The sequence below is a fragment of the Crocuta crocuta genome, unplaced genomic scaffold, assembly GCF_008692635.1.
Source record: "Crocuta crocuta isolate KB4526 unplaced genomic scaffold, BGI_CrCroc_1.0 scaffold32, whole genome shotgun sequence".
NCBI lineage: Eukaryota > Metazoa > Chordata > Mammalia > Carnivora > Hyaenidae > Crocuta > Crocuta crocuta.
The window spans coordinates 4293904-4317642 of NW_027529424.1; the positions used below are offsets into that span (position 1 = coordinate 4293904).

General features: G+C 46.7%; 1 protein-coding gene across 1 annotated transcript in view; it reads right to left on the reverse strand.

The window, feature by feature from the left end:
• CELF2 (CUGBP Elav-like family member 2) overlaps positions 1 to 23739 on the reverse strand; it is a 320350-nt gene that overhangs the window by 11764 nt on the left and 284847 nt on the right. Inside the window, 3 exon segments of the mRNA XM_077758524.1 lie at positions 3240 to 3263; positions 3266 to 3400; positions 10138 to 10257. Coding sequence (XP_077614650.1) covers positions 3240 to 3263; positions 3266 to 3400; positions 10138 to 10257 — 279 coding nt within the window.

The window sequence follows — 23739 nt, forward strand, 5'->3', positions numbered from 1 at the left end:
AGAGCCGCTGCACAAGAACCATCTGAAGGCGAAAAGCAGCAGAAAGGAAAAGGAGAGGATGGGAGTGGCCTGGTGGGAGGCACTCATCCTCTGACACAGAACAGGCGGGAACGTTCCCCAGGCTGCCAGGGGGAGTTACAGGTGTTCTCCCGGCTGGTTCTCAGAGGCCCCGGGGTTTCGTGCCTCTAGGAGGTTCCAAGCCCTGGGCCGTGTCCCCTGGAACCAGCACTGCCGGGGGTGGGGGGTAGTATTGGGGTCTAAGAAACTTACAACCGGCGTGAAAGAAAGAACTTTGTAAAAATAGAAGAAACATCTTTGTAAAGTCAAGTCACACCAGGCTCCTTCCCACAAAACAGGGAACTGTTCTGTTCTAATGCATGGGACTTCTCCCAAGGAAGGCTTCTTGAGGCCACGCACGAGAAGCACTTCTTCCTTGTTTCAGTGCCACCGTGACCACTTTAACTTTGTGTCGTTCACAAGTTGCAGGGACGTAGCTGTGTTCCAGTGCACACTTGCAGGCCTTAGGGCCCCAGATGTTTCCGGGTTTAAAAAAAATCCTTAGGCAATCACAACTTAATATGAATAGTATGAATAGAAGTAAAACCAGAATGCTACACATGGGTGCTATGGGTGCTACTCGGCCAGGCACGTCGTTTGCAGTGTGGACACTGGGCAAATCTGGTGCCACCGAGATTTCACGTTCTTTCTAGATAAAAGAGCCAAATGCACAAATTAGGACTTAAAGGGACCCACTTGGATCTGTGAAGGCATCTCAAGTCCTGAAACCTGCGGAGAAATGCAGCTTAATGTGCTCTGATATTTACTGGCCATGCCTGGATAAGCCTGGCATTCTAGAACACTGGACCTTCTTACTGTATCTGAACCAGAGAGGGGGACCAAGAAAATACAAAAGAGGTAAATCTAAGGAGGTAGTGTCCTTTTGTTCCTGATTTTCTTATGACACCCGCATCTCCTAGTGTATGCCCCCCCGCCCGCGTTCTGCTCACCCAGCAACAGTTTGATTTTGCAGACACGCCAAAACCGAACATGGAGTCAGTCTGAGGGTTCCCCTCACCTTTGCCTTTAGTAAAAACCTGCTGACAAATCACACATTCCTGTAGTTCTCCTAGTACGTGTTATTTTTAACTTCCTAGAGTTGGTTACACTGTTGGCCCCCCACTGGCTGGGTACTCATTTTGTATTTCTCATGGGGCACCTGGTCTGGGATGGAGCACTGAGGGGTCTGTGTCAGCCCACCAGCACCACTAGCTTCGGTGCAGGCATCCAGAGGCTCTACCTGTGTGTGCGAGTGTGATTTCCTTCCCGTCAATCAGGGAGGACGGGAAGCTATGGAGGAGGTCAGAGGGCACTTACGAGGGACAGGAAAGGTGGTCAGTGTCCCCCTAGCAGCCTTTAGAAGATTTAGCTGGGCAAAATAGCAAACCCAATTTAAAAAATAAAGCCAGCCTGGCTTATTTTCCTCTGGTGAAATACACAAGGATACATGACTAAATACATCAACTTGACTTTCAACCTAAATAACAAAACTATGGAGTAGAAAACCTAAAAATCTATTTAGTAGTGGAATTCATTTTTTTCATTTCCAGTATAACCTGCCTTGAAAATAACACTTGGTTAAAACTATTAAGATGGTTTAAATTTCTTGAGCACACATCAACTGGGTGGGAAGGTGATCAGAGGAGAGGTATGAGGAAGTGGGAGATGCTTTTAAAACACTAAACAAGCCAAGAAACACCACCACCAACAAAAATCAAACACTAACCCTTACTACTGGTAGTCCCGATATCTAAGTGTCAATACTCTGCAGTGGGTGGCCGCTACCGTGCAGGGAATGCTGGGAACTCAAGGCATGGACCCTTCGGGCAGTGGGCTGCAGTACAGCAACGGGAGGAGTGTTTGGGGCCCGGGCTTCACCCTTGCACCGCTACACGCTGAGGCCACCGTGACTCAAATTTCTCAGCGACAAGGGTTGTGCAGCTTGCTGGAAGGCCCCACTGGAAGTGACCAGCATTCTCTAAAATTCATGGAGAGACCTAGCTTTTGTGTTCTCTTCTGAGAACATCCTTATCTCATAGACCCCCCCCCCTCCTGCTACCCCGATTTATCACCATTTGGGTAGTCAGACCCCAGATGAAGGGACCTCAGTGCAGGCTTTTCTTGTGGAAACATGCTACACATGATGTGTGGTCTCCCCGTGCCTCGGGAAACACTGTGGACTAAAGAGTTGTGCAGGATCTTACACTAACGGTCACGGCTAAGAATAAGGAGAAACTTTCATTTATCTTTCATTTTTAACAATCTCATATTTCTAAATGGAAAAAAAAATTTTTTTACACCTGTCTTTAAAGTGGTGTCCCTTTTAAAGTTCACTTTATAAAATAAAACTATTTCTTGTACAACACCACATTTCAAGTCAAAGTATGCAGACAACAGTTTGGAACTATAGGGTGAGGATAAAGGAGGGGAAGAAATGGAAAACCCTTCTTTGGTACTTTCCTATTGTAGCTTCGTACCCCCTACCGAAACAGGTCAGAAAGAGAATCGACATCACGTTGCAGATTTTGCTTTCAAGAAACCACACAGGAGGAAAGGAAGAGACCAGGTGAGCTGTTCCTCTCTGGACTGGCTCCTCAACTATTCTGCAGTCAGCTTCAGTTCATTCTTAGCATCAACTTCCTCCTACTCACTCTGCCTTACTGGCAGAGCAGCAAGACACTCAGTCACTTAGTTCCTTCCTCAGAAAGCCCAGACTAACCACAGACCCAGTCCACCCTGATGGTGCCTTTTATCAACGCCCCGGAAAGCCTCACCCACCAGGAGGCGGGCTACACGGTCACCGGGTTAGTGGACATTGGGAAACCTGGGATGTGCCTGAGAGCGCTTTGCCCACAGGAGACTGTCCGTTCGTGTCCCCCCGCCCCGAGCTGACGAGGAGTTGGCGTGTTCAGGGAGAAAGCCTAGATGGGCCATGCCGACTCTGGAGCAGGGGCTCCTCAGTGGGTGCGTGTGAGGGCGCGCCGGGGGAGGCGGCCATCTTGGGAGATAAATTCAAAGACGATGAAAAAAAAAAAACCCAAAAGACCCGGAAAAAAGAAAACCACCACGAAGCCCGGGAAGCAGAAATAAGCTAACTGCCATCGCTTGTGACGCCGGCCCCATCTAGCTTCTCCGCAGGCCGCCACCGGCTCGCGCGCCGCCGGCCGGGCCCGGGCACCTACCTTCCTTCTGGCTGCCCTGGGCGCTCTNCTGTACAGCGTGGGCAGCGCCGCGGCCGCGTACTGCTGGATCCCTGAGTAGGCCTGCGTGAGGGCGTCCATGGTGCCCGCCGTGCCATTCGTCAAGCCCGTGGCGCCAAGTCCTCCATTCAGAGCCGCCATACCTGAGAGCATTTGAGCAACTTTACAAAAAACCCAACAATAGAGAAGAGAAATAGCACTTTTCATTAGTGCTTTCCAAAGGAAGTTAAGAGAATCATTTCACACACGTACAACAGCAAGTGCATGCAGCCAGCACACCAGTGAGACTGACACGGAAAGAAAAACGCAACAATGAAGGGATACATTGGCAGAATGGTGAACATACCACAAAGCCCCCAACACCCCTGAGCAATGAGACCCTCACTTTCTAAGGCCAGTGATCCAAGTTCACAGAGGCGCTACAGATAGACAATACGTCTCCATTCCATGCGCTGTGCTACTGGCAAGTACCGTTGTCTTTTTGAAATGAAATCCTTTTCCTTCTTGGAGCTTAGAAGCAGGTAAAACAACACTAGTGACAGAGACTTGTAACATCTGTACACTTAAATCCATTTCCTGGGCTCTCTGAGGAGCCGGGGGATGGCTCAAGTGTTTGAGGCGAAAGGGATAAAACTGGTGTCCCTAAGCCATCTAATGAGATGGCCCCGGAGGCCAGCTCTGTCCTCGGTGGACCAGTGTGCGGGCAGTGCCCTTCTGGCTCTTGGAAAGAGCAGAGGGATGGTGTTAGGGAGCAGGAAGGCTCAAGAATTAAGGCTAGGAAAAAATGTGGACCCTTACCCTCATCGCAGAGAACTAATGCTGCTTATGTACTATGAGGGGCTCAAAACAGAATGGGGCCATCTTTACCAGTGAGGAGACGCATGCATGCATGCATGCAAATACTAATCACTGCCCACATCACTGGAAGGTCTACCCATGAAGGAGCTCCAGGTTGTGGTTTTCAGTTAGCTGAAGTGACACCCATGTCTGTAAGCTGGCTCCTGGCTATTAACGGACACGGACTGGGTGTTGTCTAGCACACTGGTTTTCCTTGTATCCTGGCTGCTCGTTGCTCTACTATAGTTGCTGACTGAGCCACATTCTCCGTGAATATGGAGTCAAAACAAGCAACACTTTTATACAGCGTTAACTTTCATGTGAACTCAGGAAATGAAGAGGTGACATCATAATTGCTTTTAGTTCCCTTTATGATTAAGACATTAAAAAAAAAGATCTGTCTTTGGGAAAAAATTACTGAAAACATTAATGAAACTCTCGAACTGATTAGGGCTATTAAAACACCATAGAGGACTGAAAAAAATTAGTAAGAAGTCGAATGAAGACAGAGGACTAAAGATGCTTAGAAATTATACAGAGGATTCCAGTACTAGAATCCTGTCACCATCCATCAGTGGTCCTGCTGGCCACCCACAAGAGATGGAGCGAGTGGGGAATATTCTTAGTCTCGACGTGACTCTGGTATGGTGATAACTTCATACTGTAGGTTAAAAGGACCTCATACAAGAGAGGAATCAGACCATGGCCTAACAGCAAAGGAAATGCACAGCGCCTCTAGCCTGAGGAGACAGAGGTGGGCCCTGGGAGAAAGTACCAAGCCCAGTCTGCTCAGCACAGACACAGCATCGGGCTGGTTTGGGGGTGGGGGGGAGAGAAGAGGAGAGTCTGAAGCACAGAGAATGGAATAGTAAGCCTCCCGAGAGGAAGTCGTCTGCAAGCAGATGCAGCAAATTCAAACTGTTCAACAAAGGTGTTGGCCAGCAGAGGTCCTGAAGGCTGTGCTTGAAGTTTCTCATTGTGAAGGAGTCTATTCTCTAATTTTTTTTGGTCATGGAAATAAATGCTGTTAAAGAGTTTGGAACTAGTGTGGCCTCCTAATGAAACCCTCAGACACCAGCGAATCCCATTTACCTCACCCAGACCTCTCCTTCACCCCCGCTTTTCTTATGGGGCTGAAGGGCTGGGGATGGATTTCTCTTCTGTCCTCTGGTCTTATTTTATCCTCCCCTCCCAATAGTGGTGTGAATGCAAAGAAACATCAGTGTTTCTTTTCTGTCAGGTGTTCATAGGTGCCAGGGACACAGACCGTTGCGCCGTGGGTCTCGGCCCTCCAGAAAGCTGGACTCCCGTGCAGGAAGAAACTCTGGTGAGAGGGAGTGGTGACTCGCCACTCTCCGTACACCCTGGGGTGCATCCCGGCCTGCAGGGCGGTGCCTGGTCCGCAGCTCCTGCGGGGCTGGACTCAGGCGCTGCTGCCCTGCAGCCGTCTTTGAACCTGAGCCGTCTTTGCCCTCCTCTGGCCTGAGACTTTTTTTTCTTTCTTACTGTTTAATCATCCAGGTTAGGAGAATTTTCTTCTCTTTCCCCCTTTTCGCCATTTTTCCCCCCTCTTGAAACACAGGAGCAGAATGAAGTTCTGCTCCTGACAGACTGGGTGAGTCTCAGGACCAGGTTGCTGTGAGGCTTCCGGCACATGGTCACCGTTCCTGCCTACACTTTGTAGCGGCTGCTGTGTCTGGACTAGACCTTCGGACAGATTTGCCCTCCGAAGGGTTCGGCTCGTTTCAGCTGGCTGCATGTGCGTGGGCGGTAGCGTGGCTGCCTTCACCTGCCCGAGGTGGGGAGCCGAATGGTACGGAGGCATCAAGGAAAGGGGTGCTGGTGCCAGCGAGGGGACTGGCAAGGGCTCTCCAACCCAGGCCTTTCACCTCCATCGTATAACCATCCTTCCAAGCAAAAAATAAGGATGACAATTCTGACAAGTGTAAGTGCACGGAGAATATTTAAAACCAACACTCTCCTGGAGATTCCGGGGCCTGTGTTTGCCGAAGCCAAGGTACAGGAGGTAACTGATTACCTTGTATAATTTGAAAAATCACCCAAGGAAGATTTATATTAAATAATTATTCTGTCAAAGATAACACTTTACAGTTCAGCTGCTGGTATCTGATTACATGTAAAAACTGTGGGCAGTAGAAACAGAAGTTTGGAGAAAGTTCAACTGAATAAATGCTTCCCCTTAAAAGAATAGGGATTTCCTTTTGAAAAGCCAAAAGCATGGATCATTTTATCCCACTTAAATTCCCATGCATGCTGTTTGGATGAGGAACAAAATGACAGATGTGGCAACCTCATCTGTTTCTGCTAATGGTCCACAAAGTCAGTGCATATCCTGCCTGTGAGATGCTTTAACTCTAAAGGTCCTCAACTGAGGGGGACCTGAGATGACTGAGTAAATCTCTGCAAATGACACAGAAGGACCCACCAATATGAGCAGGAGCAGTTTTGGTGGCCTCTGTGAAGATGGTATTGAAAAGTAGAGGCAGTGGTAGAGGAAGTTAAGTACCAAGAAGAAAAAAGAAAAAAAGTAGGAATAGGAATGTATTAATATATTCCTGTAGATTTGTTATGTTTCCTGGGATACATTTAGATGAGGTATACGTTCTTCTAAGGTGCAAGCTGATAATATGTGTAAAATGTCTAGAACCATGGTAGAGGAGTATGAATATGTACTTAGTGGCATTTATATCTGTGTTTGTGTTGTTACGGTGACAAGCATGTGTGAAGTTGTGTGTGCTTGTATACGTATCTAACTACGTGCATTCCACAAATTCCAAGAATATAGATTAACAGAGTAACGTTATAATGCATATTAAGAGTGACAGGCCAGAATATTGCTCTTCTCCTCTCTCCTTTACATAAAATACGGTTGACTCTTGAACAACATGGGGGTTCAATTGAATGTCTCTGTATGTTAATTTTTCTCCCCAAAAGCTTAACTACTAACAACCTACTTTTGACCAGAAGCTCTAACTGCTAACATAAATTTTAACACGTATTTCGTACGTTTTATGTATTATATACACTGTATTCTTAAAATAGAGAAAACGTTAAGAAAATCATAAGGAAAATGACGACACGTTTGTAGTACCCTGCTGTATTAACTGATAGAAATCTGCAGGTCCTAACTGGACCTGCACATTTCAAACCTGTGTTGTTCAAGGGTCAAGTATTTCCATAAAAACACTGTTCACCAGGCACTTGTGCCTGATTATATTCTGATGATCCTCATTGTAAGTGCTCTATGATAAGCTTTTTGGAAGCACAAGGTGACTGCAATGAGGAAAAATAAGTGTGTCACTTAATATACATTTAAATACAAGGAGTCAGATACACACTCTTGGGCGGGTGTGTCTACCAAAAATACTTCCTTCGTCTTTGCTCAGCTCTTAATAAACAAAACCTGCCTGGAGAACCCTCAGATAATCCAGAAGCCAAAGCCCTGTTACTGAATCACCCACATTCCTTACTTCTGATCTTGCCAATTTCTGCTTTTAGCTGTAGGGTTCGACTGTACTGTGTTAGCCCCTCCATTCATGAATGTATGGAGAAGGAAGGAGACACTTAGCTACTTTTCTTCTACCCAAAACTTTATTTCGGGAGGGGGAGTGGAGTGGAGTGAAGTGAAGAGGGTAAGATTTACAGGAAGATGAGGTTGGGAATTAATTGGATTCCATCTACCTATATTCTTCCTGGCTCTCTGGTCCCTGGGAAAGAGGACTCTATTCAGATAGCCAGAGAATTCTTTCAGTACCCAGTAAGTGTTCCTGGGATGCAGTAGGGTGGGGAATGGCAATGATATGGAAGCTGGCCAACTACCTCTGTTCAGGTAACCATTTCTTGAGTACCTTCTCTGAGAATTATCCATTAGAACAAGTAGCATCATCATGAGGCAGAATGGTCTGAAAGAGGAAAGTCTATATATTTTGGGTTTCTCTTGGTATTTGAGAAAAGAAACAAGCATCTGCTCCAATACTGGGATTATTAAATAGCTCTGTGCCAGCAACAACTTACCAGATCAGAAGGAATGTAGTTTTGTTCATGATTTTTGGTTTACGTAAACACGCTTCCTGGTTCACACTGTCTGGTAGGGACTGTTTGAAACTAGACACATTCTTAATTCCCCGTGAACTGTACAGACCTGTACCACCCCAATTGCAAACAATTTAAAAAACAGAACAATTTAAGCCTTTTGTCCTTGCCAGAAGCAACATTTGTACGACACAGACCCCGCGCAAGAACTAGTCATAGTCTCAGCCATTTAACAGAGTCCCTCTTTAGTCCCTCACGGGAACGATGGGGAAATGCCAGCAAAGCACAGCACACCAGGATGGAGAGAGGCGGACACACGGACCCGAGGACGACACACAGCAGTCATGAGCACGTGCTGAGGAGGACAGCCATTCCCACTGGCCTGTTACTTTGCAGACCAAGGACAGGACAGGCAGGCGGTCAAATCAAAGTCCTTGTTTTAGGGGAACTAGGTCCTGGGGCAAGAGAAGCAGCATGAAGGCATGTGTGTAAACACCCATGTCTGCCACCGAGGGGAAGGAAGTGGGTTGGAGCGTCTGCGGAACAAGGTCAGAAACAGGAGTAAACGGACTGCGGGCGCCTCCCGGGCTGCTGGGAAGTGGGCGGCTCCAGGCGCTGTGCTGGAGTCCGACATTCTGTCGTCACGTGCTCACCCCTTCATCCGCTATTTGCTAATTGAGAGCTTTCATATCTGGAAGGAATCAGTTTTTTTTTTTTTTTCCCCCTTCGCCTATGGTCAGATAAAACTCAGTCCCAATTTGTTTTTCCCAGAGTATCTGAATAAAAGTGTATGTTAAAACTTTGGAAATCTGATGAGGTCTAGACTGATTTTTGTTTTTTTCTTTCAAATAAACTGCAAGGTATTCTTTTTGAGATTTTCAAATACAGAATTTTTTTTAATTTTTTTTTTGCTTAAAAAAATGATACCATCTGATCGCTCCTTAAAAACTATTCACTTCTTGAGTCATGGCATAAACTAAGTTGCCAGGGACCCTTCTGTAAAGCCTGAAGTGGGCAGGGGCTGTGTCGCCCGCATGGCACGGTAGGTGACTGGGCCCCCACATCAGAAATCAGAATTGCTCGGGCTCTCCTGGGCATGGCTATTCTCGGTGCAGGACAGGACTGAGGGAAAGGCAAATGGGATGTCCCTTTTCTGGGCACAGGGACAGTTCTCCCCAGGGGAGGAGCCAGTGTGAGGCACAAGCCTAAACCATTATTATTATTATAAGTCTAAACCAGACTTACTTATTCTCTGGCTGCGGACTGTCGCCCCCACAGCTCTAAAATGGCAGAAATGGGCAGGCTGTGTGGGACAGAACCTGGAGTTCTTCAGCGAGTCCCTAGGTTTCGGGCTGAAGTAGTTCTGAAAGCAAGTTGCCCCCCTCTGCTTCAACCTGCCTTGGCGACGTGAGACTCTTCAGAGGGGCCCTGCTGTTGAGTGACCCTGTCTGTGAGTGCAGGCACCACTGCCTGCCAGGGCCTTTTCCACTCAGCTTTGTTTCCTTCTTTCCAATCCTTCTCTGTATAGGTCATCAATCTTTAGAGCGAGAGGGCACCGATAAAATAAACTAATCCAGAAACTTCAGTTTTCAAATGGGACTCTGAAGCCTGGGGTGGGCGGGCAGAGATTAGCTAAGGTTTCTGCAGGTGCCTGCCGGATTTGGAACTGGACCCAGGCGTCCACTTTTCTACGAAAACACACTGCCTCTCAGAGGAGAGCCAAACCACCCGCTCTGGGAAACCTGCAACTAGCTGTCAGCCACAGACACCTATGGACGAAGGAACGCACATTTTGTGTATTAGAAAAAAGCAGGGGTGTGGAGGGCAGGGTACCTTTGAGACAACATGAACGTAGATTGCATGTGCTCCTCCATCCCAAGTTTTAGTTCTCCCTGACTCCTCTGCGGGTCCCTGCTGGCTGACCACTTTCTGGGGAGAATTTGGGGGAAGGCTGTCCACCAGAGCAGCAAATACTCACTGTTGAGGGTACCTGCTAGTGCATTAATATTATTCAGCCCGACAGTGGCTCCTGCCAGCCCTTGCAGAGTCCCAAGAGAGGTCAGAGAGTTCATGGCTGCACCGGCGCTGGAGTTGGGGGTTGAAGCAGCCACTGAAAAACAAAACAAGACAGGAAAACAGGGAGAGAAAGCACAAGATGAGTGAAGGCCAACTGGCCCGGAAAGCGATCATCCTCGCCACCGCAGACCGAGCTGGCCGGACAGTCGTCACACGGCCGGGAGCCCTGCTTTTGGGAGGAGGCCTACGGGGCTGTGCGTGGGGCAGTTCCGACGGTTAGGTTTGGTGATTTAAACAAGCCATCACAGCTCTGCTCGGCCAGTGAAGATGCTCACTGCCCTAGGGGGGCCTCGGCAAACGGGAGGGTGCCTTCTGCAAACGCTGTCTCCCCGCCCTGGGCAGCCACAGGAGGGGGCCTTGGTCCCGCAGGCCGTGGCCTTGTCCAGATTCACCAGTGACTGGCACAGAAGGGGGCAGGGGGTGGAGTAAACGGCAGTTCTTGGCTTTCTCACTGTTTCTGCTTCAGACTCATCATTTTCTTTTCTCACTGAAATTCTAGGGAAAAAAATCCTACATCTTGCTGAATTTGACAGAGGACTTCAGGGCCCAGGTGGAGGTGGTAACAGAGGGAGGAGTGGTAGGAGACAAAACCATTTTGCTTCAAACTCTCTCTTACCCCCAGCCCTTGAGAGGCAAGCTTTACTGACACATCATTCACACACCATAAAATTTAGCCTTTAAAGCGTACAACTCTGTGGTTTTTAGTATATTCGCAGTTATTTAGCCCCCAAAGGAAAGCCGTCCCTATGAGCTCTCATTCCCCATTTCCCCCACCTCCCACTTCCTGTCTCTATGAATTTGCTTAGTCTGGATATTTCAGGTAGCCGGAATCACACCGTTTGTGATCTTCTGTGACTGCTTCCTTCACTTAGCAAGCCGCGGGCAAGGCCCCTCCATGTAGCACGGGCCAGGGCTTCCTTGCAGAGGCCTACCCCACTGTACGGAAACTGTGTTCTGTGTATCCCTTCAACAGTGTGGACGTTTTGATTGTTTTGATTGGGCTAGTATGAATGGTGATGCTCTGAACATCTGTAATACCTTTTGTGTAGCCGTAAACTTTCACTTTCTTTCGAGTACACACACACACACACACACACACACACACACACACAGCCAGGAGCAGCACAGCTGGGTCATGTGGTCACTTCCTGCTGGATTGTTCTCCAAAGCAGCTGCACTCTCTTTCACTTTTACACTTAAAACGGCTTCTGCAAAATACGCTAACCGTCTTACATTTGTATACACTTGCACAGCCTCACACCTGCTGACTTTTTCCACAGACATCACTTGGCTCTACCCTGTGACGGAGGTAAAAGTGGAAGTGAACTCCAATCAGGGCCAGAAGCAGCACCTGGGCCTTTTCTAGCTGTGAGATTTAGGAGGGCCAGGAAGTTCCTCCATCTCCTGGAATGTTCCTGCTCAGGAGGAGCTCATCCTTGCTCTGCCTTCAGAAACCACACACACAGCACTGCTTGAAAGCACCTTGCTTGGGACCCCTTTGGGAAGAGGCCAGATTAAATGCCTAAAAAAATGAATTCCCCACCATGTCACATTTCTGTCCAGGTAGCTTCTCACACCTCATAATGTGTATTTCTCTTTTTAAAAGAAAATGATATATAATCCAGTGTCATTAATCCTTTTGTATCATGAAACTTTTCAAATACACACATGAGAAAAGCATGACAAACTCCAATAAACTCATATCCACATTCTAGAATATTGGAGAAGCAATTTAATCTCCCACCTTTTTGTAAATTTTTAAAAATGTTTCATTTATTTTTGAGAGACAGAGTACACGGAGGGGAGGGGCAGAGAGAGAGGGAGACACAGAATCCGAAGCAGGCTCCAGGGTCTGAGCTGTCGGCACAGAGCCCGACGCGGGGCTTGAACTTCTGAACTGTGAGATCGTGACCTGAGCCAAAGTCAGATGCTTAACAGACTGAGCCACCCAGGCACCCCTTCTCACTCTCTACTTTAAAGCAAATTTCAGACCTTCTGTTGTCTCTCCCCTATACACTTTGGTACAGAACTCCAAAAATTGTGGACATTTTCTTTAAAACCTCAAAACACCTCACAAAAATAAGAGTAGTTTCTTGGTTTCATTATGTAATAATACTTTGTTTAGGATTTTTTCGTCTGTATACCTAAGATTGACATTTATGTTTCCTTCTTGTGTTGTCTTTAGTTTTGCTAATAAACTTTTGCTAACCTCATTAAATGACTCAGGCAGTGTCTTTATTTTCTCATTTGCTGGGATAAATTGTAGAAGATTGTAATTACTTCTATCTTAAATGTTTAGTAGAATACGCCAGTAAAAATGATCTGGACTTGATATTTCTTCATGGGATGATTACATTTCTTTAATAAATAATATTGTTCAACTTTTCTTTTTCTCCTCTCATCAGTTTTAGTAAGTTACAGCTTTCCAGGACTTTGTATATTTAAGTTTTCAAATTTATATTGGCAAATATTATTCATAATATGCTCTTAATTTTTAAAATCAGGAACACTTATAATTAAGTCCTATTTCTTTGTCTGCTTGAGCTGTCCGTTACTAAGAGAAGCATGTGAAAATCTCCCTCTGTGGTCATGTCAAATTCTCCAGGTAAATATGGACATTTTTTGGAATACATCTTGAAACTATGTTACTCCTTGTGTAGATGTTTGTAAATTAATGTATCTTGTAGTGCAGTCAGCTTTTTGTGGGTGATCTTATTTCAATTTTTTTTTGAAGTCTGTTTTATATGTGTTAAAACATAAAAGCCTCAGATTTTTTTAGTTATTTGCATGATGTGTCTTTTACTATCATTTTGCTTTTTTATGTTTCTATTTCAGCTCTCTTAGGATCAATATATGTAGAAGTTTTAAAAACTACAGCCTAATAATCTAGTAGTCTTAGTAGAAACATTTAAATTTTGTGTTATATGTCCTGCCTATATTTTTCCTCTTCTTTCTTGCCTTCCTTGAGGACTATTATTTATTTATTTTTTCACATTCCATTTTCCCCTCTATTACTTTGGAGGTAATGTATATTATTTCTATTCTTTTATGTATTACCATAACAGTTTTAACAGTCAGATATAACTTACGAAAATCAATGGTAAACATTACCTTTATTTCCTGCCAGAACATTTCTCCTCTAGGGACTTTTAAGGCCAATTTCTAGAGATTTTAAGTGGTTGACTTTTACAATTTTCACCAGTAATGGTGGTTTCATGGGGGAACGGTTTCACAGATATCCTCACATTGCCATTCTAGAAGTACTCACCGGGTATCACCTAAAATTGTGTGAAAGTTCTTCAGGCTTTTATTATTGGCTTCGAGTCAGAACACACATGAGGGGTAGTTTTTACCCCTCACTCAGTGGCTCAACAGTGTGGCAAGGGCTATCATGTGAAGACTGACACTAGATTTCATTTTTTTTGTCCATGGGAACGAGCCCAGACAGGAGGACTTCCGTTTCTGTTACTTTGTTAGTCTGGGTGACCAGAGAGACCCTAAGTGGGGGGCAGGGGGACACCAAAAAACTGAAAAGCTTTATGAGATATTTTAAAAAATATTGTTAATCACATCAATAGTAATAATGTAAGACAGATAGTACCAGGTGCTGAGGTAAATTAACTGTCAACTTAGAATATCCAACAAAAATGTATTTCAGAAACTAGGACAAAATAAATAAGTAACTGTCACATAAAAGCTAACACTTTTTTTATGAGCAGTAAATGTTCTGCTGGATAGGATTCAAACTAAAGGAGAAATGATCCCAGATGAAAGAAGGAATATTAAAGCAAAGGAAGCAAATATGCGGGTGGATTTAAATACATGCTATTTACACGCAGTCACGGTGTCCCAGGATGAAACACATTGAAGGTAGACCTGAAAAACATGACAACATGAACACGCCACATATGTGGTTTGGGAGAGAGGCTCTTCTGAATTAAACTATTTTTTTCTCTTTCTTTCTTTCCTTTTTTTTTCTTTTTTTTGAGAGAGTGAGCAGGGGAAGGGCCGAGGGGGGCAGAGAATCTTAAGCAGGCTCCATGCTCAGTGCAGAGCCTGACTCCGGGCTTGATCTCATGACTGTAAGATCATGACCTGAGCTGAAATCAAGACTCGGATGGTTAACTGAGCCACCCAGGTGCCCTTCAGTTAAAGTATTGTAAGGTCCCTGAAAGAAGAAATTCAGGAAAATTTGCTAAATCTCACAACAAACAGCAAGAGTTTGTGGCATCTGAGCCACAACCTGCTTCCCCTTAGCTATTCCTCTCCCACTTCCTCAGGGCCAGTGTGTGTAATGGAAGCTCAACTCCAGGCGGTTGTGGCCAAGAAGATGAGCGCTGCTTCTCCCCACAGGTCCAGATCGAGGGCTAGGATTACTCCCAGGGAGGGGCAGGCCCCTGGCATTTTTAACAGAAGCTCCATCCCAGGCCAGGAAGTGTGGGAGTCCTGTCCTCAAACTGGCCTCTACTCACTGAGCAGGCAACAGAAACTGCATTTGAGAGGGCCCAGGTACAGGAGACATCAAAACGTCCTATAAATATGTTCAGGGAACTAAAGGAACACATGCTTAAAGAAAGGCATGATGACAAAATTGCATCAAACTAAGAATACCAATAAAAAGAGAGATATTATAAAAATGAACAAAACGGGAATTCCAGACTTGAAAGGTAAATTACAGAAATGCAAAATTCACTGTGGGGGCTCAACACCAGATTTGAAAAGGCAGAACAACAAGTGAGTTGGGAGAAAGATGGAGATCGTGCAGTCTGAGAAGCAGAAACCAGAATGAATAAAAAGGAACAGAACGTCGGAGGTGTGGCATGCCACGAGACAGGGGTGTACAGGTACCAGAGGTATCACTAGCAGAGAAAAGAGCAGAAAAAATATTCAAAGATACAAGAACTGAAAAATTCCTAAATGCAACAAAAAGCATTTGCATCTACATATCTAAGAAAGTCAATAAACTATAGGTAGGATAATAGGAGATCACACCCAGACATGTGATAGTAAAAATACGTCTTGAAAGCCCAAGATGAAGACAAAAAAAGTCTTGCAAGCAGAGAGTGGAACAGACAACATGAGTCATCATGTATAAGGGGATCCCAAGAAGATTGATAGCTGTCTTCTCAGCAGAAAGGGTGGACCAGAAGGTGGTGGCCTGGCATACTGCAAGTGCTGAAAAGAATAAAACTATGAACTAAGAATTTTCTATCCGGCAAAACTATCTTTTGTAAATGAACGAAAAATAACATTCCTAGACGAACAAGAACTGAGAGAATCCATTGCCAGCAGTCACTGTATTACAAGCAATACTACAGCAAGTTCTTCAGGCTGAAGGCAAATGACCTAAAACAATAATTCAAATCCCTACATACACACACATAACACCAATAAAGGTAATCATGTGGATACTTTTAAAAGACTGTATAGGTGCCATTTTCTTTTCTTCTCTTAATTGATTACAAAATCAGTTGGCCTAAAGCAGCATGCATATAATTGTATTGTTGGGCCTCTAATGTACAGAAATATATTTGACATTTTAAGCACAAAGGAAGTAGGTAGGGGGACAAAGCTGTATTGCAGTGAGGAAATTATACCAGATAGTAACAAAAGAAGAGATGAAGAGAACCAGAAATGATCAATAAGGAGGTTACAAACTCTATAGATACATATATCTGCTCTCCTTTCCTGTTTATTTAAAACATATAAAGTAATAATTATAACTATACATTATTAGGTTTACAACATATATAAACATAGTATGTATATAAATAGTAGAAAAAAGGGGAGGAGAGTAGAAAGTTGTAAATAGGAGGCATGTTTCTGTATCTCATTGGCATTAGGTTAGTACATATCTTAAGTAGTTTCTGATAAAACAGTATATATGATATAAACCCTAGAGCAGTCACTAAGAACATAAAATTTAAAAATATGGAGGAAAATCAGTGAGGAAATTCAAACATTATACTAGAAAATATTCACTTAATGCAAAATAAAGCCATGAAGGAGAAACAAAAAAGTGAAACACACAGAAAGCAAAAAGTAAAATGTCACACACAAATGCAACCTGATAATGACATTAAATGTGAATGAATTAAACAATCCAATCAAAGGCAGGGATTGTTAGACTGGCTTAAAAAAATTAAAAAACAAAAACCTAGCTCTTGCTTACAGGAGGCACACTTCAGGTTCCAAGACACAAATAGGTTGAAAGTAAAAGGATGGAAAGATATATACCATGCAAACAACACACCATACACTAAAATGAGACAGAAGAGTTTTGCTAGTTTGAGAGAGAAAAAGAAAAACAGTCAATTGCTTGCACTGCAAAGGACCTTGATACACTTCTATGAACATCTGTGTCTTTGTCGTGACGAACTACAGCTAGTAAGAGAATGCCAGTACCAGTGTGTACTGTCAGGAAACCCTCATTTTATTCAGCATCCTTTTTCTTCATGCCCTGACTCTTCACTGAGATCTCTGAGAAGGGAAAGGGACAGAAAAGAACAGGATGAGGAAAGGAGATATTCCTCAAAGAGCACAGGAAATGATGGAGATATGAAAATGAAGCAAACTGGGATAAGGTGTTGGGAGTCAACTGAGTAACTGGATCAGATTATTCTTGCATTCACCTGAGAAACACAAGCTACTGTTATCAGATAGGCCTCTGACTCCATTGCCAATCACACTGATGATGAAGCAGGGGTGTCAAAGCACAAAGGTCAATGATCTGGAGAAAGAGCCTATCAGGGACACTAGCACATCCTTAGAAAGACTTAGGACACCTGTCGTCGTGCTCCTGTGGAGCATTCACTCTAAGTGCTGGAGAGGAAATACATGTCGGGGCCTTATTACCTCAACCTCTACCACTTAGATTTTTCAGATCTCCCTTATAGCACAGACCTCATTAGTCTTCTGCTGCTCCTTGGCTGGTCATGCTGCGTCTCCTCTGTGGTGGCAGGAGAGGATTGTGAAAGCTGGGTTAGCATGGACACCCCTGAGGAAGACAGGGGAAAGTTTCCACCTGGCCCCACACACACCACAAAGTGAGACTACTGCTCTAAGTAACGTCATTCCAATCTCATTACCCCCCTTTACAGACAGAAAGCCAGAGTCAAAATGGGGCTGTAGCTGAGACTGAGTGTGCTCTGGACTCAAACTCTTCTCCACAAGCTTCCACTTCATCACTTTTAAATGTGGGAAGACAAAGAACACCCAACTTAAAAGATTGTGAAGATTGAGCAAGGTGATCTATGTAATGAACTTGGCACAGCGGTACCATCTGGGGAGTTTTAGACCACTGTCCATCACTGGGTGCACACGGAACTGAGGGGGCAAACCTGCACAGGATACGTCTCATAAAACAACAAGAAAGGAGGTAAGCTTCTCTCCACTCTCCATCTACACAGCTGGAGTTGCTGATGACTGGACAGCCACTGGTCCTGCTTCTGCTGGATGACCCTCCTCTTCCTTACCGCCAGTCACAGAGACGAGCCTGCATGCAGGCCCCAAGCCCCTCTCCCTCTACAGCAGCCATGCCGGGACTGTGGGCTGAAAGTGCTGCCTGTTTATGCTCACCCAGGGAAACCCAGAACGGCCATGAGCAGACTTGCCTGTCACCTGCTTCTAGCTGGAGCTTCACAGGTGGCAAGAGTGGCAGGAGTCAGGCGGCATCACAACTGGCTGACCTCATGCTTTGTGGGTGATCTTTCACACCCTCCAGTCTCTAAGACGGGCTTGAGGAAGAGGTGGGTGAAAGCCATTGTCTGCCTTGTGGGGGTAATTCGCAACTACAGTGGTGAGCAGCAAGCTGGAAAGAGTGTGCCGTAGAGAGAGAGAGACACACACACACTGAGCCGTGGACACATAACGGGCAGGAGCGAGATGGGTAGTTGGGAAATTCAGAAGGCCCACTTGTCACTGATAATACAGTACGCAAGTCAGAGGTCTCTTTAGGCCGTGGTTTGCTATTTATTTAAAACTGCAGGAAGACTAGATACAGTCAAGTGGGCCTCTTAGTATGTGGTTCAGGGCTACATCTGGTAGGAAGGTGGGGAGGTCAAGGACACAAAGGACAGGCATCAAGTGTGGCATTAAGACAGTGGAGTAATGGGACACCTGCGTGGTTCAGTTGGTTAACTAAGCATCCGACTCTTGATCTCAGCTTAAGTCATGATCCTAGGGTTGTGAGACTAAGCCCCTTGTCGGGCTCTGCTATGAGTGCGGAGCCTACTTAAGATTCCCTCTCTCCTCCCTCCTCTGCCTCTCTCCCCTCATGTGCTGTCTCTCAAAACAAAACAAAAAGAAATTACAAAAAAAAAAAATGATGAGTGAACTGTGAACTAAGTAACTGGCTTTGAGATGAGAAGACCCTGCCTGCCCCACAGCTTCAGACAATACTCTGAAAATTCACCCTGATGGGAATCTCATTTGGAAAAGATAGCTCAACTGCGAATCTAGCCACCTTTCAGAATCTTTTGAATTCTAGCAAATAATCTCTTTAAAGCAAAGAGCCTCAAACTTGTCTCACAGCCAGACTCAATCATGTGCTCCAAAACCAAATATTCAGCAGACACACAATAGAGAAAGAGACCCCAGACACGAAAGGCAGAGACAAATGCCAACAACACACATATTTTCCTGTTTCTTTGTTGGCTGACTGGCAAGAGGCTGCCTCGGGTAACTGCGTTCTGCCCATCTGAAGTCCCCTCTGGTCTCCACCGAGACCTATAGTCTTCGCTTTCTCAATCAAACTGTTTACGACGTGCCAAAGGCACATTTGGGAGAAGGGTGGTAAATAAACTGCGATCAGCATCATCCACGGCACCTCTTTCAGTGGAAGGCTGCTCCGACAAAGCCCAGAGGGACACGGGCCAGGGGAGCCAAGCCTCACTCCCCTTGCTCATGCAGTGCAGATGTGTCTGGTCAGAGGTTACATCTTCAGCCTGTTTTACTACCGGTTAGAAACTACCGAACCCAAAGAGGTTACGACTGGCTGGCTTACCAGGACGTAAAACCAGGACAGGCCGAGCAATGAAGAGAAGGTCTGTCATTGTTACCTCACGTGGGAGCACAGTTCTGTGCCTTCTTAGGAGAGAATGTGGGAAGGGGCAGGGTGAGAGAACGGGGAGAGCGACGCGGGAAGGGAGATGGTGGCGAGCATCACAGGCCTCCTGTGCTCTTCTGAGCAGGTTACATCGCTGTTGGGAAGACGCCAAGCTCAGCAATTCCCATACGCTTCTCCCAATCTAAGTGAGAAGACAGTTCTTTCTCCTTGGAACCATGCTAGGTCTTGGATCAATAATCCACTGAGAAGAGTTCCTTGGCCCAGGTCAGAGCTTCAGGTCACAGACGGCGTGCCTTGATCACTGGGTTTCCTTGCTATGCCAGGGTGAGAGGAGGAGGGCAGGAAAGAGAGAACAGTGCTAGACGAGCCAGAGGACTATCCCTTGTCCACTATCTCAGGAAGAGCCGAGTGCTTGCCACTCCCCCCGACCCTCTCCCAGCGATTTGTTTCTCTCCCTGAATCCCCACTGACACGAACAGACAGCACTGACTTCTGCACATTCCTTCATTTCAACTTGGGTTCTCCGAGGCAACGCACCAACTAGACAGTCTCTTCTCCGCAAAGCAGAGGCTGAGCGGACCTGCCCAGCGCACAAGTGAGTGGTAGCACAGGACATAGCTGTGTGGGCAAGTCCTCGGGAAGAGGCCATCGGGATACCTAACAGTGATGGGAGAGGGGCTACTTTGGGTAACTTTCTCAAAGCAGCCCAAAACACAAGCAAGCTGAATCTTACCTACGGTAAAAAACAAAACAAAAACAAAAAACACCAAAAGCTTCATTTGTTTTATATACATTTGTTCCAGAGGTAAATGCTTATTCTTTCTGAGCTTTCCAGAGAGAAAAGGCCCTTTGCTTCATTTCCCAGGAGACAGTTCTCCTCTCTCTGCCGTGTGGATAAACTGGACTCGCGCCCTTCCAACCGTAACTAGCCTTGATCTCCCTAACGGGAGGCAGGTGACAAATGTAGCTGGAGAGACTGGAAGGAACTGACATCCACAGGGCCACCAAATTAAAACACAAGACACCGGTGGGTGCCTGATGAAGGCCTTCCTGCTCTCTGTTCTGTTCTAACCTCTGCATTACTGGAGAGGGCAGGTAAGTTTATTTGGGCCCCAGGATGATGTTTACAGAGGGAGACACTACATGTTTAATGGCTCCCCCCAAATATGCCTGTATCCTAATTCCTGCAAGCTGTGACTGTGTTCGGTGACACAGAGCTTATAGGGTTTAGCAGCTGCTATTCAGAGGACCCTGAGATGGAGAGAGTGTCCTGGATTATCTACATGGGCCCAGTGTAATCTCACGGGTCCTGTCAGTGGAAGAGCGGCTCGCAGGAGCCAGAGAGATGGCAGCGGGTCCAGGACTTGCCCTGAAGATGCAGGTAGGGGCCATGTGTCGAGGAAGTCCGCAGCCTCCAGAAGCTGGAAGAGCAAGAGTGGATTCTTCCCTAGAGCTTCCAGAAGGAACTGCCCCCTGCTGATACCCCTGATCCCAGCCCAGTGACTATGCTGGACTTCTGGCTTAGGGTTGTAAGATAATACGCTAGTGTTGTTTCAAGCTGCTACGTTTGTGGTAATTTGTCACAGCAGCAATCGAACACTAATACATTTGCCAACTCAGCTTCACCAGGAATACAGCTAATCATGGCAGCCACTAGCATTTACAGAGGGCTTAACATGTGCCAGCCTTTGTCCTAAGTACTTTCCGTGTATCAGCTTTTTAATTTGTTTCCAGTTATCCTGGAGGCTAAGTAGCTGGCGGAAGGTCCCACACAGCTGTGCGTTGTAGAGCCAGGACTTCACCTAGCTCCCTGGCTCCAGAACATTAACTTCAATTCCTGTTTTGATTCTTGCATCTATCTTGGCTGCTATTGAGATGTACAGAAGCAAAGAATCTGTGATCATTCATATTTGCCCTTAATTTTTGGGCTCTGTCCCTTCCACCTGTACGACCTTGGGCAATACCTCAATTTAGCTGAGGCTCTGAATGATGCTTAAAATGGGAATAATGCGACCCACCCTGGGGAACTGACATGATAATTAAACAATCAAATGAGGTGGCAGTGAGGTCTGACACGCAGTAGGTAACTGATAAACACTGCTGATGATCTCTGAGGGATGAGAATCTGATCATTCTGTCCTTGGATTCATGCAGAGTTAACATTTCCCAGTACGAGAGATGCAAGGGGGTGCACAGATGACCGCCAGTCCCACAGCCTGTACCACTGGCCTCGCTATCAGTCAGGAATCTGTGTGTATTGTTCTGAGAGTGAGGAAGAGGGTGACCAGGCCTGCCAGTCATGCCAGGGAGAGAAACAGTTGATGAAAATTCACATGTAGCCTAGAGAGAAGAACGCTAAGGGAAGGGCCAGGTTTAGGTGTTGATGTCAAAAAGATACCCTTCGTAGCTCAGGAGACCAAAATGAGGGCCAGTGGGTCATAGTCGTGGGGGCAGGTGTGGTATGAGGACCGTCTGTGGAACTATGAGAGCTAAGCCACCAGGTAGTCACGTTTCAGGGGGTTTCTGCACACCCTGAGGTACGCTCGATGGCTTTGTAGGTACAACACTCCAACTCCTGAAAAGTTGTTTCTATGAGTGTCAAACGCAGGTTCGACACATCTCCTGGCAGACAAGACCAGGACTCTGAGAAGGCAGAATTCTACGGGTTGAAGGCGGCCCTTCAGGGGAAGGTTCCAATTTTCACTGCTCACAGCGTGACTGAAGAATGTGAAAACCCAGGGTCTGTTTAGAGACTGCAGACTCAAGGGGTCTACACTGGCAGGAGCCCGGCCAAGCTGCAGACACCATGTAGCTTTTACATTCTTTCCTGGAAGAGGCAGCCACCCCGCCAAGCACAGCCATCTCGAATCCTGAATGATCCATCACAGAGGAAAGGATGTGACCAGAAACAGGCCAGACCCTGGGGGTGAAAGCTCGTGGCCCGGGGCTGCTGCGATGCTCTGCGGGCCAAGCGGTGAGGACTATTCTGTCTGCTGGAGGCAGGGACTGCACTGCCCGCTGAAGGCGTGGTATCCACACACACATCTGACGGAGCGGTCACTTTTTATAATTAGACTAGGACCTCCTGCACCTCGTTCGCCTGGAGGATACCTCGGACCCTCGGCACCGACATGTCCGGCCGCGGGGCCAGGACTCGATCTAACGTGCCCTCCTGAGGTGTCTCTCGCTCACTGGAGTGTGGGAAGTGCGTCTCAGAGGCATCCAGGCGCAGTGGCACCTCACCCCGGCAGGCCGGGTGTGGGAAGTCCAGGGCCTGAGAAGGTGAAAGGTTGTAGGGCAGGAAAGGATTGGTTTGAGATAAGAAAGAGAACAGGTGCTGGGAGGCAGGAAAGCAGGAGAGAAACGTCTCCTACGTTACGGTTCTACCTTCCGTAAGGAAAACAGCCCCGCCAGCAGATGAGCTTATTAATGACAAGTTCCGCCTTATTTCCTAGAACCTACACAAGTAACTGGGACGAAACAGGCACCAAAGATCTGCTGAGTGGATGAATACGTGAAAGTAATACTGAAGGCTGAGGCAGGTGCACTGAATGCCGTATCTAGTTTCTCTGAGAATGAGGCCAATTGAAGGCCTTCCTGAGCCAGTTCAAGGGGATCTCATTCCATTTTACACTCTGCCTCACACAGGGCCCCTGAGGACACAGCCAAGCTGGTGACTAAGTGAAACACTCCTCAGATGTCCCTTTCTGCTCACAGGCCACAAAGACTGTGGCTGTTTTAAAAAACAGACTGGACAGAGGTGCCTGCCGACTTCGGCTCAGGGCATGGTCTCACGGTTCATGGGTTCGAGCCCCACACCAGGCTCTGTGCTGACAGCTGAGCCTGGATGGAGCCTGCTTCAGGTTCTGTGTCTTCCCTCCCCGCCCCTCCCCTGCTTGTGCTCTTTCTCAAAAATAAAAATTGATAAAAAACAAAAACAACAGGATGGACAAAGCTGCTTGCCACCCTGTCCTCAAGACAAGAGACCCCTCAGGTGCTGGGAGGGGGCAGGCACTGGCCCAGCCCAAAGACCAGCCTCGAGACCGCCCTCCCCTGCTGCCACCACATCAGAGACGCGCAGGTCAACGGCGGCTCCTCCTCCTCCTGTATGGAAGGCGGGACGAAGATCCAGAGGTGAGGTCGGGGTGAGGAGGCTGTGAACGAGGAATTTGCCATCCCTCTGTCCTTCCACAGATTCCAGACCCAGCAAGGGAAGCGGACAGACGGCCATCAGGGGTGTAGGAGTCTCTCACGCACCCCCCTCCACGAACATTCTCCCTCCCCACAGGCCGCCCTCGCCTCTGGCCTCTGCAGGGCAGGCCGAGTGTAGCACGCAGGAACCGCCGTGCTCTCCAAGGCATCTGCTTCACGTTAAGCGCCCCCTCCTCTCCCATACAGCATGAGGTTTGTCCCTGAGCTACACCGACACACCAACCGAGGACGAAGACA